The sequence below is a fragment of the Onychomys torridus genome, chromosome 1 (genome assembly GCF_903995425.1).
Source record: "Onychomys torridus chromosome 1, mOncTor1.1, whole genome shotgun sequence".
Taxonomy (NCBI): domain Eukaryota; kingdom Metazoa; phylum Chordata; class Mammalia; order Rodentia; family Cricetidae; genus Onychomys; species Onychomys torridus.
The window spans coordinates 36,308,209-36,323,638 of record NC_050443.1 but is presented as its reverse complement, the minus strand read 5'-3'; the positions used below and the strand labels follow the sequence as shown (position 1 = coordinate 36,323,638).

The following is a 15,430-nucleotide window of genomic DNA, read 5'->3' as shown; positions in this document are numbered from 1 at the left end:
CATGAGAGACTTTAGTTCGTAACCTAGATACAATGCTGCTCATCCCAAAAATAGAGCCTGATCTTAAATGTCATAGAATCTTCAAGAGCAAAGGACACGAGACCATATATGTATAGTTTAGCTACCTATATTAAGCTTTAACAGATGGACAAAGAAAGAAAAGTGCAGAAAGTTGATGTGCACTTGGTTTTGTACAAGTAAAGGCTACAGTATTTAGGGGGGCAATGCTTAGTTTTTTATTAAGAAGAAAAACTGGAACAAAATATTATTGGCATTTTGTTTTAAAATTAGGAACATCTTATAAATTTATGGCGGAATCCCATCTCACAGTAGAGAACAAGTCCTAATAAATCAGAGGGGACGGTAGGGGAAGAAGTAAACTGAAAGGTAGAAAGGCAGGCTCTCTACACAAGGCTGCTGAGGGCCCAATGAACCAGCTGCTGTGTCTCCTACTTCCTCTTCCTTCTAAAGGAATCACAGGGCTCAGATCAACGCTAGTGTCAGTTCCTTGATAGTGAGATGGGGTCCAGAGGTTTCTGGAACATCCCACCCTTACTGGTCACCATCTATTCTTCCTCACACTTTGCAGGGGATGAGTGACATGTCTGCTGGAAGCCTATAGGATGGAAGGAATGCAGTGAAGCTGGGTGAAGAAATGCGCTGGAACACAGGTTTTCTTTCCCAGCACACAGTCCTCGGAATGGTGATCTGGGTAGCTAAGTTGGTCTTATTTACATTTATTTACTTTCCTTTAACTTAAATTAATCCTATACAACTTTACAAGCTTATTCAAATTATTCATTTCTATAAGGGGATATAGTATTTGGAGGTGAATAAAGCAGAATTTGAAACTTGGATTGGCTGCTTAGCAGTAGTAACATGGAGTAAGAAATGATTTAATTCTCCCTGTCACAGGCTTTTGTTTGTGCCATGGCATCGACTGGCAGAGGACAGAGGGTAACATCTGTGCTGTGCTTAGTTGCCCTTGATGAGCATCAAACCTGGGCCAATGCAGACCCCACCCTGGAAAAGCTACCGAGTTGCCCACTGTCCTTTAAGTCAACTTAGATTCTCTTAAGCCCCTGAAAACTGCTACCCAGCAAGCAACTCAACCATCTCCATAAACTCAATATTATTATCCTGGACATTTTCCTAGGCACTGTGCAATCAGCTCATTCTAAAAAGGGATGCATGAATTCAAGTACAAGCTGACTTGGGGTTGGTGGTACATGGCTGAGGTCCCAGAACTTAGAGTTAGGAATTCAAATCATCCTCAGCTACATAAGGAGTTCTGCCAGGTTGGCTTGGACTACTTGAGACCATTCTCAAGAAAGAGAGAAAAAGAAGAAAAACAAACAAAACACAATGAAATAAAAGCATGCATTAAAATGCTAAAATGGTTTTCTTTTTAATAAAAGAAATTTCTAAAAGAAATCTAAATTAAAATGAACCTAGAGGAAAAGTAAAATTAAAATAAACAACCTGGAGCTAACTAAGTCCCCTGGAATTGCTATCCTGCGCTAACACTAATAACTAGCAAATATGAATATTGGTTTGACTTAACCCAGACACATTCTTACAGTTCTCAACAATACAACAACAAACACAAGGACTGGAGGGGAGGGCGCACCACACAAGGAAAGCAGGCATCAAGTATTTTTCTGATGCAGCCAGTGACCACGCAGGGCAGGCAGTGTAGGGCGGATGTTAGTCTTGGACTCCTCAGGGTCCAGTTCACTTTAGTGAGGCCACAGGTTTGCTACAGAAACAATGTGTATGAGGCCCTGCTAGTCACAGTGGCGCATGGGAAGAACAGAAGGCACACAGCGAGCAAAGACACGGGCAACCAGAGTTAAAGAGGGATGGTCACAGGAGTCACACGGTGCATGCCACACAGCAGGCAGCAAACCCGTCTCTCGGTGGGCAGATTCTCTCTCTGAGAAACAGATGAGCAGTCACTGCACTCCAGGTCCTACAAGCAGCCAACAACATGTTGATATTGACACAGTATGGCAAGCAAAATGTGTGCTTTCAGAGTCCCCCAATCTCCCTCCATCACCCAGATAACAAAAAGGTGTACAGAAATAATCAAACAAGTCTGTAAAAATAAAGTTGACATATTCTAAACCAGTTTGCTACTGTGGGTTGCAGGTACTCCTTATAAAGAGTATTAAAGAAATGAATTACACTTGTAAAACCTTAGAACAATCACATAAGAGCATCAATTTTATGACATAACTTAAAACATTTTAAACTGGGGATAAGTCATATATTTCTGACATTAATTAAATGACAAAATGAGTCACATAAAAATAACTGGTGTTATCTTAAAGGTGGTTAAAATATCCAAATTGACATTTGAAAATTCATTGATTGCTAATTCAAGGATTATTGACAAATACAGTCTACTAATCTTTATATATCTCCTTGAAGTAAAAAAAAAAAAACAACAACAAATATTTTCACACCTTTTGTGTTCTAAACTGTGTTTTGTTACTCCATGATAAAGTCCACTAAAATGACAAATGGGGAATTATTCTGATCCTGAGTTGATGAACAGTGAACTTTTAAATTCAAGAAAATATCCATAGCCTTCAATTTTCATGTAAAGCACAATTATAAACACTGAGAAGGCATTCCAGGAAGGCTAATATCAACATGGGTGAATCAGCAGGGTCAGGGTAGGTATCACATGGAGACAATCAGAGCTGGAGCTCCACTGAGGATGCAGAAACACAGGCTTCTGTGCTACAGTTCCATGCAGTTCTCAGCCACCTGGACCCTGCACAGCCTCAGAGTGAACAGGCTTTAATAGTATGTGGATGTATGAAATGTCAGTAAGTGACCCTCTATGTAAACTGCTGTAATTTCTTCTTAAGATACATCAAGCAGGTCCTCCATGTTTCCAACCACAAGCTGTAACTGTTTCCTGCCTGGCTTGTGAGTAAGTGAAGACCATATCACTTACAACCCAATTACTCTCCATTCTTCTGCCATGATCTGAATGTGACCTTCTTTGTTATAAACAGATCTTACCATGTCTAATGTTCGCCTTGGGCCTTACGTCCCCATTCCTTACATGGTCTCAAGAATATGACTTTGATATCTCAGACCTTTGTCCCTGTTTCTCATTTTTGAAGCAACATTTGAGTACAGTTATCTTATTACCTAAAAGTGACATTTACAGAAGAAAATTATCATTCAGAGTTAAAGTAGGCCAAGTGTGATGGCTCTTATGTATAATGCCAGTGTTTGGGAGGCAGAGACAGGGGATCAAGAGTTCAAGGTCATCCTCAGCTACAAAGCAAATTCAAAGCCAGTTTGAGTTACATAACCTAAGTCTGTGTTTGAAGAAGGAAAAAAGAAAAACAAACAAACACAATGACCTACAGGTCATACCCTGTCTGTACTGTGTGCTGCATACAACGTTGTTGTCAAAGAACCAGAAAAGCAACCAACATGAACGACCTCTGGAACTGGCAGCTGCTGCTCTCCCTGTCTCCCCCGCCCCCACGTCCCCCGCCACACACCCATGGAGATTTCTTGACATTTGCTGTCGTGGAAAGATAAGAGACTGAGTCAGCTAGGAACAGTGGAAAACTCTGACAAATAACTGCACACAGCACTGCCGCTGCACAGAGCAACTACAGGTTACCACCCAGATAAGGAGGGTTTTTCTCTACAGGCTCAGACCTCTGAGCAGCATGAACAGAAGCCTCTTCACACAGGCAGCGCCGCCGCGATCTAGTTTATCAGTCTCTCGGACACATTCTCCCCTTCATCAGGGCATCTTTGCATTTTGCTTTGTCTTCAAAACACTGGGGCACAAAGGATGTTCTTCATCGTGCACTGCTGAAACGAAATCTTGAGGTAGAGCAGAAAAAGGAAAAAGAAAAAACCTTGCCCTAAATTCCCTTTCAAAAGTGAAGCATGAAAGACTTCAAGCAGAGCACACAGCACTATTGTGGAAAAGGCCAAGGCCAAGGCCAGCAGCGCGGCTCTGCTGCATCCTCAACAGTGAATAACAACAATAATAAAAATGCCCAGGGAGAAAGGCCCCTCCAGGAAATGAGATTTCTCTTTGTCCTTCCTCTTTATTGTCATTAATATCCACGGGCCCAGCTGTTTCCTTTCTCCAGCTAATCCTAAACCAATGTATGATATTGACCCTTTTTTACTGAGTCCCCTGGGCCTATGACACATCTCCTTATACTTGCTCTGAGCCCCAGAAATTTCAAATGTCTTTTTAATTGAGCAACAAAAGAGAAAGCCTGATTATCTGACTTAGTTTGGTACTGATCTTAAAAATAATTTTTAAATGTTAAAAGGCTTGAAACTTGGATTTAGTGAACCTTGGTAGACATTTAAATACCTTTTAATTGAAAGTCATAAGCTAAGATACAAAAGATAATCAAAATCAAATGTTTAAGTAACAGAATATGTAATATTTATTTATATATAATTTTTCACAAACTCTCTTTCCATAATGCCACATGGTTTTGTAAAAAGGAAGATGCAGGCTGTCTAAGTTTTCTTTACGTAACTGTGCAGTTACACACCATGCCTACACTTTGAGGATAAAAATGTATTATTTATGACCGAAGTGGGTTTTTCAGAGCATAAAGATACACTACAAATGTGAATTGCAGTGGTATTTCCGGGAGGAATCTGGCACCACATTGACTCCTGCTTGATTCCACTGAAAGCTGTTAGTCTAGGCAGCAACAAAATGACTCTGACTCAGAAAACCAGTCAAGGCCACAGCAATATGCAGAGCTATTTGTAACCCATTTGTTGTTTTTACTGATAAGTGAAAAATGCCTCTTGAATGAAAATCTGTACAATAAACAATGCATGAATTAATGCAGAGCTAAAGCAGTTTTTCCTGTGTGGCCATCCATTGCCAATTTGGGGGGGGGGTCACCTCATAATTGAAAACATGATGTTAACTGTCTCCACACGCATGAGACACAGGATGCCCTCTTCATGACGGACACTTGACTGACTGCAGCTCTACGGAGAGGCATTGCTAGACGTTATGTTTGTTTTCAAATCACTCTTCTTCAATTCCTTCTTACAATTCTCCACTACATAACCTGACATGCTTAAAAGCTAAATCTCTCTGGGACACTGAACTGGGCTGAAGGGGAGTTATCGTCAGCAGAAGTTCACACCTGACACCAACAATAATCAAAGCCCACATGTTCAGTTAGCCTTCAGGGACACACTTCTGTGTGTGCCACACTACTGTGTAACTATTCTGATTCGTCCTTTTTCTTGTAAATGTAGACTGAACTGACATTGGTCTCTTCTCTGCTGAGGAAATTCCCAGACACTTAATGGCCCTTTCTCACATTTTATCCCCTCATCTCAGAACAGGTACAATGGCCTTAGCCTATGAAATGTCAAGTCCCCACTGTAACCATGAGTTTGCTGGTTTAGCAGAGAAATACTGTTATGCACGGCTCAGGGACAAAGGCTCTTTTAATTGTTTAAGTACACATTCTCCAAAGGATGCTTGGCTTACTTAATGGTAATATTTGGTATTATGTGATTTTGTAAATTGATTTTTAGAGCCTTAGACAGAAACCAAAGCTTTTTTTTTTTCTATTAGAAGTCTCTATTCTTGACTTTGCTCCATTTCACTGAGAGTGATTTAGTTCCAATATTCTTCACGTTAGAATTACATTGGAGGGAGACTTCTGCAGTAAGTTTGGACATTTAATCCCAGAGTGTTAGGCAGTATGGAAACACTTACTAGTTAAATATACTGCATGTTTCCTTCCAAGAAATTACAAATCTCATTGTGTGGTCTGGAAATACAATTGTCAAAATTGAATAGAGGAAAAACTGCCAGGAAACAGCGATCTGGGAAGGTATTTCACCGAGGTGTCTGTCCTCTGCAGTTACTTCAACAGCCCATGCACACCTGACTTTCAACCCTAAAAACAGTCAAATACATAGACTGGTAAACTGCAGTCCCAACAAAGAAAGAAGTGAAGTTTCCACCCTCCACGGGTGGCACACGAGCTCTCTGTGGTGGAGCGCAAACACTCAGCCCTGCTTCGAAAAGCCATTCCTCCTCCTGCATGTTGTCAGCCGGGTGACCAAGAGTAAGGTGGCAGGTGTATTTTCTACCTCGACTTGCTAAAATTACAACTGCAAGGCTTCAGTTTACTCCCGACTCTTTAAAATAATCTGAAAAATAACAGCACACAAAATCTGTAGGCAGATACACTAGGAGAAAAGCAGTGAAAGTACCCTGTCCACGGAAGTCTTCAGAGAAATACATACCAAGGCCTTCGGATTCAAAAAGGCATGTTTCGTCCACCCCCAAGTCTCGGCACCAGGATAAGAAATTGGCTGTGTTGTCTCGGGCAAAGAAGGAGCCGGAGGGTGCACTGGCTTTGCAGGGAATCTTCTTCAGTGGCAGAGTCTGGAAAAGAAAGAAACCTCAGTCTGATGGGATGCTGGGCAAAGTCATTGCAGACACATTAAAAATGCACTTACACTTTCAACAAAATGCCTTGGAATTTATCTCACGCTGATAAACACGCTTGTGAAAAACAAAGAAAAAGGTGCACTATTATGAAAACTCAGGAGACAGGAAGGCTGTGCAGCTCACACACACCCTCATTTCAGGAACACTCACTGTAAATGCACAGGAGGCCTTTCCCTAATGCACTGATTTTTCTTTTCCTTATGAGATTAATTTTGGGTTTTGTTTCAACTAAATAATCTATCAGTTTTCTTCACAACATGTGTAAAATGTATTTTACACATCAATATTACAAATATGATGAATGCAGATACAGCATCAAGTTCACAAAACACAGAAAGTTTCCATGAACTGAAACGAACAGGCAGCAGAAGAGATCTCTACCTCACATCTCACCACACTGGTATCAAGAAGATACATTTAAAGTCTTTAATGATAACACGATAACGATCTGTAGAAATCCTTCCAGGCTCCTATCTTTTAGACAGATAATGTAGCATGACCATATAGAAATAATTCATGTCTGAACTCCCATTTTTACCTCCAAAGGTACTATTTACATTCTATGTCACATCACTTTTAACTTGAAAGGCAATGCTTAGGATATGAATGTTTGTGAAGGAAAGAGACAATCCTGCGAACATTTTCCCCAGAAATCATAGCCGAGAGCTGTTGCTTGGCACTTCAGCAAGTGCTACAGGCTTTTTCTCTTACAGAGCAGAACCAGTTTCCAAACACCACACAAAGCCAAGGAATTCATGTGACGTTAGAATTCAAGTCCCACATTTGGTAGATGTGAGTTACTTGGGACCTTGCTGAAAGAGCACAAAGATCCAGGAAGAATATTTTGTCATTCAGACTCAGAGACAGGCATGTCCTATATTCACAGAATAAGCAATGTGCAGTGGGTTTCTTAGTTCATTGACAGAGCAGTATTACAACACGCAACAGTGGCCTGATTGAGTTGGTGAAGTTCACACAGTTCTTCACACCAAGAGGTTCTATGGCTATGTAATAAAAAATGTCTTTGCTGCAGCCTGGAAGGCCCTGCTCTGAGAGGCACGTCTCTCCACTGAAGATTAAAGTTGACACAGAATACATACCACTGACATTTTGACATGAATAAACAAGATGCATGTTTTAGGCACTACTGTTATGTTAAGTTATATATGCATATATTAATATATATTATACATGGTAATCACTCTTTTTGCTTTTCATTGGTGTATGTGGATTGTACAAAATGTCAAGTTCCACTGTGATGGCTTCATGCACGCATTCAATGTATTTGACCATACTCACATTGGGTGTCAACCTGTTCTCCCTTCCCCAAGTTTGCTCTCTCATCCCTAACGTCTCTTCCACTTTCACATTTTCTTTAAAATCTGAACACTACACATGCAATATGTGTCCTTCTGAATCCAGCTTCTTTTGCTGAATATGCTGATCTCCAATTCCACCCACTTCCCTGCAAATGACATAATCCATTCTTCTCTATGTCTCATTCACTGTGTGGCATGTATCACATTTTCTTTCATCACTCCTTCATGCCCTTGGTGGACACCTAAGCTGAATCCCTAGTTTGGCTATTATGAATGATAATATGATAAGCAAGTATGGCCATCTGCGTGCAATGCTGACTGACTCCTTCCAGCACATGCCTAGAACTATTTCAGCTGGGTCATGTTCAATTTTTAGTTTTGAGAGGCATTTTCTTACTGATTTCCATAGTAATTGGACTGATCTACATTTCGCACCGACACAGCGTGCTGGTTCTTCTCCCCCCCCCCCTCTCAGCCCCCCCCCCCAGCCTCCCTGCAACCTTACCAGCATTTGTTGCTTTTTTTTTTTTTTTGCCACATAGTAATTAATATCTTGTTAACTGATCTAGTTCAGGTATAAGCACTGGTTTTCAAAGAAATGCCTCCACATATGAGTCTCAAAAACAATCATACCTCTCACAGTATAATGTTTCCTTTATAAACTATTTATGAACATCAATTAGTATTTGAAGTATAAAATCAAAATATGCATCTTTAAATCCAGCAGTTTAGTTCTAAGAATATATACTATTCAACACTGACTAAGTAGGAAAAATAGAAATAAGAATATGTCAGGGAAGAGTTGGTGTAGTAACAGAGTATATAAATAAAATGGATTTCATATGACCTAGACATAATGTTAAATTCCATATAAAAACATTACAACTTGTATATTTATAAATTAAAAAATACAAACATGTCAAGAAGAATATGCATCAAATTGGATAGTAATTACCTTTGAAGAAGGGACTTGGTGATTAAGTAGGATTTTGAGTGTAGTGAGTGTGGCTAGGGAACCAATTCCTTTTTACATTTTGATGAACAGATTCTAATAGGCACATGTGGATAATGGTCATCATATTGAATAGCAGATCAGGTGAGAAAGCAAAGCTTTTAGCTGATGTTCCATAAAATGTATTTGACTACTTGTCTACTTTCCTTCAAAAGAGAAATAATATCTCCATGCCTCCTAACCCTTTCAAACGGGGTATTTCCCATGTATAATAAAGATACTCAATGGTACAGGTTAAAGACTTTACTTGAGGGATGAACACTCAGCATAAAAATGGAATTGTTACAGCGTCAGCGTCAGGGTGCTTAAGCTACTCTATGACACTGGATGTCTCTGATGCCCACAGTGGTCATGCACAGGAGATACGGGCTCCACTACTGACATATGATGGCATTAAGAAGGAGTAACCCAGAGTCTACAGTGTCTATCATAGGTGAGGCACATAATACATGTTTACACATGGATCTTTCTACTAAAATGTTAAACACCTTGAGTTAAGTAATTAATAATACAGCATCTCCACCTTCTGGATTCAAAAATTGAGCTTGTACACAGTTCAAACTAAATCACCCAGTTTCACATCCACAAGCTTCAACTATTCCATGATAGCTCACATTTGCTTTAAATCTAGGGTATTTCAGCATGTGGTATTTCCCAAATTTGGGCCAAGTAAAGGTGAAGAAAAATTAGGTATTATCCATCACCTATTCCACTTATTAAGTAAAGTAAATCAAAAGAACTAGGTAAATTAAAAGAACTATGCTATTTTTAATTTCCTTTACATTGTTAACTGAAATTTTAGTTCTGGCAGTTTAAACGAGTTTTTTATTCACAAAAGTTCAAGGCAGACTCCTATTTTTAATTACATCAAGTAGACATTTCAGATATAAAGCAGAAGATGATGTGGTAATGGCCAAGAAGTAATATTGTTTCTTTTCCAAAAGGTATGTGGAGTGTGCTGCTGGAATATATGGGCAATGAAGTCACTTTTTCCACAATGGAAATAACATTTCCATTTGCACCCTGTTGCTCTCCAATTCCCTGTATACTTTATTGAAAAGTAATCTCTCCCAGTAAATTTTTTTGCTGACATTTAGAGTATCAAGGTGTGTAAATTCAAAACCTTGCCACTTTAGGATAAAAATAAGAGCCGGAAAGATGATTCAGTTGGGAAGGACACTGGCCACCAATTGGGTGATCCCCAAGTCCCACATGATGGATGAAAAAAAAAAAGCTCCTGAAAGTTGTTCTCTGAGCTTCACGCATGTGCAGTGACACATGCACACCCACACTTATATACACACAATACAGAAATAAACGTAACAGACTGGAGAGATGCTCAGAGATGAAGAGCACTTGATGCTCTTGCAGAGGACCCGGGTTTGGTTCCCACCACCCACATCAGACAGCTCATAAACACCGGCAACTCCAGCTCCAGGGACTCCAATGCCTTCTTCTGGCCTTTATGAGCACTGCATATATTTGGTGCACATAAACTCACACAGGCACACACACACACACACACACACACACACACACACACACACACAAATAATAAATAAACATAAAAACCACCATTTTTAAAAGGATGAAATATGCTATTTAAGATAAAAATTATATTAAACTTTAAAGAGAAAAATTAATCATTTTTGTCATTACATTCTTCTTAAAAGTTGGTAATAGGACCTTGTACTTCAACATTGACTTAATACAGAAGAAACTGAAAGCACCAAGCTGGAATTCTAAATGACCCTCCATTTCCTCTCTAAGACAAATTTCACATGATTGAGATCTGGCTTTTGATGCAAATTCTGTTGTGGCCATCATGTTGTGATATCACAAAAATTTTTCCTCCATGAGAAAAAATGCAGAGGTTTCTGACAGTACAGGCTTGCCACAGCTTTCATCCTTTGAAATTGTGAGGATAATTGCTTAAAAGGTCCACCACACTCCAGTGTAAGGCTCCACAGCCAGAAGTCGAATATGGATAACACAAATGGGAATCCAAGAGTTGGGCATTTAAGAAATAAAAGTCACAAAGTTGGAGGGTAGGGAAGTGGTGGTGGATCTGTGAGGAGCAAAATGGGAGGGGCCGGGGTGAATATGATCAAAACACATTGTAAGAAAATTGCTAAAGAATTAATAAAATATTAAAAATTAGAGTTCGATATACACATAGACTTTTTTTTTTTTTTTTTGAGACAGGGTTTCTCTGTGTAGCTTTGGAGCTTTTCCTGGAACTCACTTGATAGTCCAGGCTGGCCTCAAACTCACAGAGATCTGCTTCCCTCTGCCTCCCAACTGCTGGGATTAAAGACATGTGCCACCACCGCCCAGCTACATATAGACCTTTACAGTTACTTGGGACAAATCTCTGTTATTACATAAAGTGATAGACAATGAAGATCAATCCTAGAGGGCCAAGCTCTAGGCTTAAAAGAGACCTGCACAGTAAAAGAGTATTGGTAAGTTAGCAACTTTTGTCTGCGGGAACCCTGCCCAAAGTTACAGACGCTCCTTCATAATTACTAACAAGTAAGCAGCCAAGATGGATTCAGGGGTTGAGATAGCAAAGGCTAGACTACAAAATATGAGTCAGTGACTAGCAGAAATAAGCCATGGAGAAGAATGGAGGGACATTTAAAGTTTATTTGTAAGTAAGAGATGCCAATCAGAAATGCTGAAAAGACACACGCCAATTGACTCAGCTACAGAACAGTCTGTAACAGGCAAAGATAGGAAGACAGTGAAAAGATTTGGGAGGCTAGAGAGATGGCTCTCTGGTTAACACTTGCTGATGAATCGTGAAGACACCAAGCAGCTCCCAAGTGCCTAACTCTAGCTCCAGGTGATCTGATGACCTCTTCTGCCCTCGAGTACCCAGACATACATATGTGCACACATTCATACAGACACATGTGTGTATACACTTACATAGATGCATGCATGTACACCATAAAATCTATTTTTTAAAAATCTGAGACAGTGGGCATGGGGAGAATCTTAGGATTCTAAGGTCAGTGAGACTATTCTGTATGGTGCCATGCTGATGGACACTTGCCATTATATACTGTCAAAATTCATTAGTAGAATGTACAACCAGATGAGTGGAGTCTAGTGATCCTGTGTGTGCTGGTGAAAATGTGTTAATGAAGAATCATGGGTAGTAACAGATATTCCAGCCTGATGAGCTTACCCCAGAATTTTAATTTAACCCCAAAACATCTCTAACATTTGGAATCTGTAACAGCCAAACTCTTCAAGCAGAAAGTAGAAAACAGGGCACTGGTGGCTTCAGGGGAAGTGAGAATGGGAGACATGGCTTAAAGAACACAAAGTACAAGAAACAGTTGATAAGCCAACATGCTCAGAAACGGGTTACACATTTGAAAACCACCAAAAGGATCTGTCATGTTTTCATACAGAAAGGGATGTGACGCTATGTTAACTCCTTTGATTTTACAATTCAGTGTGTACACACATCTGTGATGTATATTTAAGGTCACAAATATGAGCAATTTTTGATTTCTATAACATGTTTTATGTTACTCAATCACTTAAGAAGCAACAGGTACTTTTCAAAGGAGAAAAACACAGTTGCTTTTTATTTTCTTTTGTTTGTTTGAATGCAGCAGGAGAAAAAATAGATATAGATATAGATATAGATATAGATATAGATATAGATAGATAGATTGATAGATAGATAGATAGATAGATAGATAGATGACAGACAGATCTGAAAATAATAATCAAAGAAAACCAATTTTATATACTATGGCAATAAATAATTCTTTCAATTTATGTTCATTTGATTTTTTTGAAACAGGGTCTCTCTATTCTGTAGGTTTGGCTGTTCTGGAATGTACTGTGTAGACTAAGCTAGCCTCAAACTTACAGAGATCTGCCTGGCTCTGTCTCCAGGCATGCACCACCACACCCTGCTCTTTCAATGTTTATACATCATGCACTCACATGGGACTCCTTACACAAGAGCGCTCTGTGAAAATCTTTTGTTCTCTCTCTCCACTGCTTATGTATGGATCAAGAGATCAGCTTCTTAAAAACTCTGGAAGTTTACCTCTGAACTTTAAAATCCAGTTCGTTGAGGTGGCTTCTTTAAAAAACTCAGTACACATTTAATCTAATTCAGCTCACCCTGTCCTTTGCAAACCACAGCTCGGTGGTAGCTGTGACTGTCCCTGGTGAGGAGTGAAAGAAGAAGAGACATGACCAAGGTTCTTTCTACTCTCCACTCCTGCTGAGGATCAAGACTCAGATCCCACAGAAGAATTACAGTGGGAGCACACGCCCTGGCCTAACTTCAGCTCTCGGGGGTCTTTAACGTTCCAGACCTAACTCTGGGGAAAGGCTGATGGTGCATGGGTGGAGGACCATCTTACTGACGATCAGCCACTTATAGAACTGAACAAGAGGCCAGTGCATTCCAGAAAGTGAGTCACCTGACAAACTTGAGCAAGCTGGGTATTGTGTAATGAGGACAAGACATGAAGCAACTAGAAATGCTGATCAGGAAGAAAACAAAAGGTCTTTATGGCCAGCAAGTATTTATAAAATTGCATTCTCCGCCAAGGTCACAAGCTCCTGAAGGCCTTGCAGAGGCCGAGGAGAATACATAAAGTGGCCGGCTCTGAGGTGCTCTGAGGATGATGTGACTCTGGAAAGTGGGGGCTCACCCAGGGTCTAGGAGGGTAGCCCTTTTCTTTCTCGTAACTCATTGTATCCATAGAGAACTATGGCCCCAGTAAGGTTCTAAGTTTAGAGGGATATCAGAAAGTGTAGACTTTTTAATGTGAAAACCCCCTGCTTTTGTACAATTGGATTATATGTGCAGGAGCATGAGGTTGCCAGGTGATAATCTCTGTCCATAATGCAGAATAATAAAGGAGTTTATGATTTTAAATCCAGAAGCATCTCAAATATAAGCGAGTTTTAGAAGATACCATTTTTCTCAAGAGCAGATTGGAAAATAAAAGTAACAGGGGTTGGGAATTTAGCTCAGTGGTAGACCCTGGGTTCGGTCCTCAGCTCTGGCAAAAAAAAAAAAAAAAAAAAAAAAAAGTAGCATTTTAAAGATAACTTATAAAAGTATAACAGCCATTTCTTTCTCTCCCTCTCCCTTTGGGAATCTTGTATGTCATGGGTAGATCATCAAGACTGCACGTGTGCGTTGCTCAGAGAAGTGGACATTTTGGATACCAGAGTGACAGCTCCCTGAGTTCTCAACAGAACAGGTAATCATTAATTATGATGGACAAAACAAATGGTTAGCAGCTTTTAAGTGTTTTCAAGAATAATATACATCTATTTTCGGTAATTTTTCCAAACATATATTTGATCTACAAAATTCCCTTAAGAATAAATATTAAATTTCTCACTGGGTGGTGGTGGCACACGCCTTTAATCCCAGCACTTGGGGAGGCAGAGTCAGGCGGATCTCGGTGAGTTCAAGGCCAGCCTGGGCTACAGAGTGAGTTCCAGGAATGGCACAAAGCTACACAGATAAATTCTGTCTCAAAAAAACCTACCAACCAACCAAACAAACAAACAAAAAGAATAAATATTAAATTTCTCATTTCCCACAAGTACTGTGCATACTCTAAGAAGTAGTAGTCATTAATAAAGACTGGTAACAAATTTTGAGTTCACAGTTGTAATCCCACCGCTTTTGTAAAAGTTTCTTCTCAGCACCCGTCTCAAATTAGTAAAAGCAGAACTACATCTTCAGGAGCTCACAGCTCTTCTGTGGCTGTGCTCTGGCAGCCAACACATATTAGTGAGGTAGGTAGAGTCCCAAACACACTGAACAAAGGTTGTGTCGTTCCATGTGTGTTCCTTAATTTTTTAATTTCAGTGAATTGCAGAATATTTTGGAGGCGTACCACCTGTGCGCATCAATTAACTAGACGGGGCCAAGAACAAGATATTTAATCTATTTAACCTTTTTTTAAACTAGGGTCCGACATTTGTGTTGAGGATTAAATGAGATAGCATGAAGAGTACTATTGTAAGTTCCATGTTAAAGCTTATTTTCAATAATAATATCCTTTCCAAGTACATGTCTAAACTCTGTAATAAGGATTAAATAGTATTGATACTATCACGAATGTCACCACCATAATAAGCTAAGATATACACAGGAAAAATTAAACTTTAATTATTTAATTGTTTAATTTAAACAAACGTTTTCTGTTTACAGTAATTACAATTTGCTTCTTCCTTCTTCTGACTTTCTCCATTGTGTTGTATATTAATCTCTTATTTCTACAGAGGGAGGTTTTCAAAGGGCAAATCTGGTTGTTTCTCGTGCTTAAAATCTTCAGTGACTCCCTAGTGCATATGGTACAAAACTAAACCTTTCCAGAAAAAGGTTTCCACAGCTTGGAGGAGCCTGGCCCCTCCTACTAGTAGAAGATTTTTCTGTACCCCCTGCCTCCCATCTCTCTTCTAGTCATGCTGGGTCTGTCCGGCCCCTGCAGCCTCTGCTTGCTGCCCTCACTCCAGGCTGCTCTCCAACAGTTGTCTCTGCCACCCACACATCTCTTGCTCAGCTAAATGTTGGCCTAGGGTCAAGTGTCA

The 15,430-nt window shown here is 39.8% G+C and overlaps 1 protein-coding gene across 4 annotated transcripts in view; it reads right to left on the bottom strand.

Annotated features, from left to right (window-relative positions):
- Gas2 (growth arrest specific 2) overlaps positions 1-15,430 on the bottom strand; it is a 146,963-nt gene that overhangs the window by 63,586 nt on the left and 67,947 nt on the right. For all 4 annotated transcript variants that reach the window (XM_036187928.1, XM_036187946.1, XM_036187937.1 and 1 more), the window contains one exon: positions 6,295-6,436. In XM_036187928.1, the coding sequence (XP_036043821.1) occupies positions 6,295-6,436 (142 nt within the window). The remainder of the gene's footprint in view (positions 1-6,294; positions 6,437-15,430) is intronic.